The sequence below is a fragment of the Elaeis guineensis genome, chromosome 15, assembly GCF_000442705.2.
Source record: "Elaeis guineensis isolate ETL-2024a chromosome 15, EG11, whole genome shotgun sequence".
In the NCBI taxonomy this organism is placed as follows: Eukaryota; Viridiplantae; Streptophyta; class Magnoliopsida; order Arecales; family Arecaceae; genus Elaeis; species Elaeis guineensis.
In genome coordinates this window covers 60,669,293-60,673,090 of record NC_026007.2, presented here as the reverse complement: position 1 = coordinate 60,673,090, position 3,798 = coordinate 60,669,293, and the positions used below count along the sequence as shown (strand labels likewise).

The window sequence follows — 3,798 nt, the reverse complement described above, 5'->3', positions numbered from 1 at the left end:
TCAAATGTCAAAACGAGAAAGGAAAATCAGAAGAAAAAGGGAACGCACGAAAAAACTCCGCACCCACACCACTTGGATCGATAGTGAAGACAGCTGGCGTCAAGATAAGACATATTCTCTGCAATCATTCATACACAAGGACAATAAATTGGGTCACTTTCCTCTCACCAAAAAAAAAATTGAAACACTTTGGGCAGAACCCTGCACGGCGGCATGCGCTGGCTTCCATTACAATAGCAAGCGAGTGCAAGCAGAAATCCAAAAATACAATAAAAAGCTGGCAAATTAAACTAAACCTTCACTCCCAGATTGCAGCTAAACCCATCCAAATTAATTTGACTATGTAACCTCTCTAATTTTTTTTAATACAAACAGACCGGCAATAACTCAAATAATTAAGATATAAAATATCATATAAAATTGACGGACAAATAACTCCTGACCTTTAGATTCAATATTCTAAATATATTACTATAAAAATTACAATCCAATCTACTGTATTATCTATTTTTTGATAAATATATCGAATAGACAATACAGCACAATGAGGATCCATCAGCTGCGTGACATTTTTTTTTTTTTTTGCGCATACCTATACACACACATGTTGGAATTCAAGCTGAGCCGCACGCTTAAATCATTAAATTTTGGACCCAAATAATATATCAACCCCATAACTTTTTCTCACTACCTAATATAGGGTTATCTTTGTGTACATGGATGTCTGAAAGAGTTGCTCTTCGAAATGATTCAAGCTACAGAGTTGTTTATAGTTGTGATGACTTATCCATGTGATGGACATATCTCATTGGAATAATAAACTCATGATGGGACAACAAAGTTTATAAAGAGAGTTAAATCACACTCTTTTTCTTTGTGATGCAAGCGGAGGAAAGAATACCTTCGCCCAGTTTGTTTATAAAAGGATAAAAGAAGGTGAATCACACTTTGAGGCACATTTAATTCATGATATTTCTCACAAAAGCATGTAAAACTTGATGAACCTGATTCTCTTCCTTTGCAGCATCTTCCAAGCAGGTTCTCCCAGAGGTCAGAGCGGATCCTTTCCATGGTCTTCAGAAAAGGATAGAATAAGGTAAATCACACTCTGAACGGTACATTTAATTCATGATCTTTCTCAGAAAATTAAAGCATGCTACTACACTTGGTGAACTGGATTCTCCTCCTTCGCAGCAGCTTCCAAGCATGTTCTTCCAAGGGTTAGACCGGATCCTTCTAGCTTCTCTTGGGTGATTTCGTCCAGCCTCTGCGCCATTTTCGGACTCAGATGGTTCTTCCAATCCCCCATCTTCCCTTTCCTAAAGAAAGACGCAAATGTTGGGGGAGCTGTCGGGTCTTTGGAGTTAATTACACCAGTAGTATTTATCTCTAGGTTGCTGAGCTTCTCAAAGCTACACAACCTTATGACCTCCTCCACCATCCCTTCCTTCTCTTCGTCCGGCGAGAATGGACATCCCATGAACTCCGCCATTCTTTTCACCTTTGCCACCGGCTCTTCCATCAGCTCCTCGTACTTCAAGAACAGCACCTTGTCGGGCCTTCTCAAGCTCTCTTTCCAGTACCCGAGAGCGTGGTCCCATACCAGCCCAAACGGGCAAACGCCCTCGCAGAACATCTCGAAGGCCTTCATCAAGGGAGTCGGCTCCTTGGACGTCTTTGACCTCATCTTCGCGTTGAAATGCCACCGGGAGACTATCACATCCTTAGGGTCTCGGCAGATGTATATGATGAGGCAGCCGGAACCCTTGATCGAGTCCGATAGCAGAGAGTAAGGCGTGTGGGAGCTGAAAATCCGAGGAGAGGGCAGGGCTTGAACCTTGGACTGTTTGCCATCAGAGAAGAGTCTGTCCAGCGACTCCACGCACTGATGGGGGTTGAGGCTAAGGAGCGGGTGGTGAGCCAAAGGGTGTTGGGTTCGAGTCATGATGGCGAAGGCCAGGGCCTTTAGCCAGGTGGTTCCGGACTTGGGGTAGCTCACGAGGAGGAGGTCATCAGGACGGGCCGTGAAGCGTTGCCGGACGGCGATGATGCCCCCGAGGAAGTATTCAGGGATCCAGACGCCTTGGTATTGGCGGAGGCGGATGGGAACCAATCCTTCATCTAGTGGGAGGGTGGAGATGAGATCGTCGAATTCTCCCGACTGTTTCGGAGTTTGTTCTTCTCCCTCTTGCTTTCGTTTCGAGTCTGGTTGGATCGAGTCATCGAAACTGGAAACAGATGCGAGGGTGGCCATGGGAGCAAGCTTCCTTCCGAGCGTCTGTACCTCGTTTTCTTATACGAGGACCAGCGAGTCCATCGGCGCGGACTGGCGAACAGCTGTACTAAATAATAATTTCGTTTTTCTTTTTTTATTTGTACAATATGATTTGGTTGACAACCGGCAAAACCAAACCTTTCATCCTCTCCCGTGAATCGTACCCCCAAAAGGGCAAAAATAAAAAAATAAAAATCCCCGCGAAAGGGATATTACAATGGTTTGATATTTCTTCTCTAACATGATTAGGGACAGGGGTTGTATATTTCACTCCAAATAAGGATATACATTCCTTCGTGCGAATCCACCGTTGGATGAAGTAAAATCCTCAGAATGATCTGTACAGATGATGAAGGAAGAAATTCGAAGTACTTTGATATCTAATGCGATGTGCGATCTAACGGTCAATATTGCGAAAAAAAAAATGAACAAACAGTTTTTCGCATGAAAGATGAAGCCCAAACCAGTGCGAGATACGAATCTTGAGGATCCCCAAGGTTTTTTTTTTTGTGGTAGAAGATCCCCGAGGATTGAATGCGACCAGCAATGATATAATTTCCCTTGACACGATGTGCAAACCTACCACGACGGGGCCGACAGTTTCATAATGTATCCTCCGCGGTGCCTTCGGACCCATTGTTTATTTCATACAGCTTTCTCCAATGAGTCCAATCCTGTCCTGGCTGTAGCTTGTTTATTTCTTCGGGTGCGATGCTACCATGCTGAACATAAATAAATTGACATATTCTGCCTTCACCCGAACGATAGACGCGAGTTCCAGCGCAAGAAAACTCCATCTCAAACCTGATACCTAATGAAAGAGCGGTATTAACTTAGTTGCTGATCATTAAGTTATTGACACCTATAATTATATAATCAATCTATAAATTTACTTATTTTTATTTTTATAGATTATAAATCATGCTTTTATTTGATTAATAATAAAATATTTTTATTTGATAAATAATAAAAGATTTTATTAATAAACAGTAATATTTTTATTAATAAAATAATAATATTTATTATTAATTAAATATTTAAATACTAATCAAATAATAATAATTTATTATTAATCAAATAATAATATTTTATTATTAATGAAATAATAATATTTTATTATTTATGAAATAATAATATTTTATTATTAACAAGATAAAAATATTTATTACTAAACAAACAATAATATTTTTATTAATCAAACAGTAATATTTTTTATTAATAAAATAATAATATTTATTATTAATCAAATAATAACATATTATTTGATAAATAAAAATAATAATAAAATAATCAAATATTTGATAAATAATAAAATATTATTATTTGATTAATAATAAAATATTATTATTCGATTAATAGTAAATTATTATTATTTGATTAGTATTTAAATATTTGATTAATAATAAATATTATTATTTTATTAAAAAAATATTATTATTTGATTAATAAAAATATTATTTTTTATTAAGTAATAAATATTTAATCTTATTAATAATAAAATATTATTATTTGCTAGATAATAA

General features: G+C 37.3%; 1 protein-coding gene across 1 annotated transcript; it reads right to left on the bottom strand.

The window, feature by feature from the left end:
• Nucleotides 1–890: 890 nt before the first annotated feature.
• LOC140850975 (flavonol 3-sulfotransferase-like) lies at nt 891–2,313 on the bottom strand. The gene has a single exon (XM_073249491.1). The coding sequence runs from the start codon at nt 2,252–2,254 to the stop codon at nt 1,160–1,162; it is 1,095 nt and encodes a 364-aa protein (XP_073105592.1). The 5' UTR covers nt 2,255–2,313; the 3' UTR covers nt 891–1,159.
• Between the last annotated feature and the right edge of the window lie 1,485 nt (nt 2,314–3,798).

What these genes read in the sequence shown, in the direction of transcription:
- LOC140850975 (XM_073249491.1), bottom strand. Translation starts at nt 2,254, where the DNA reads ATGGCCACCCTCGCATCTGTTTCCAGTTTCGATGACTCGATCCAACCA.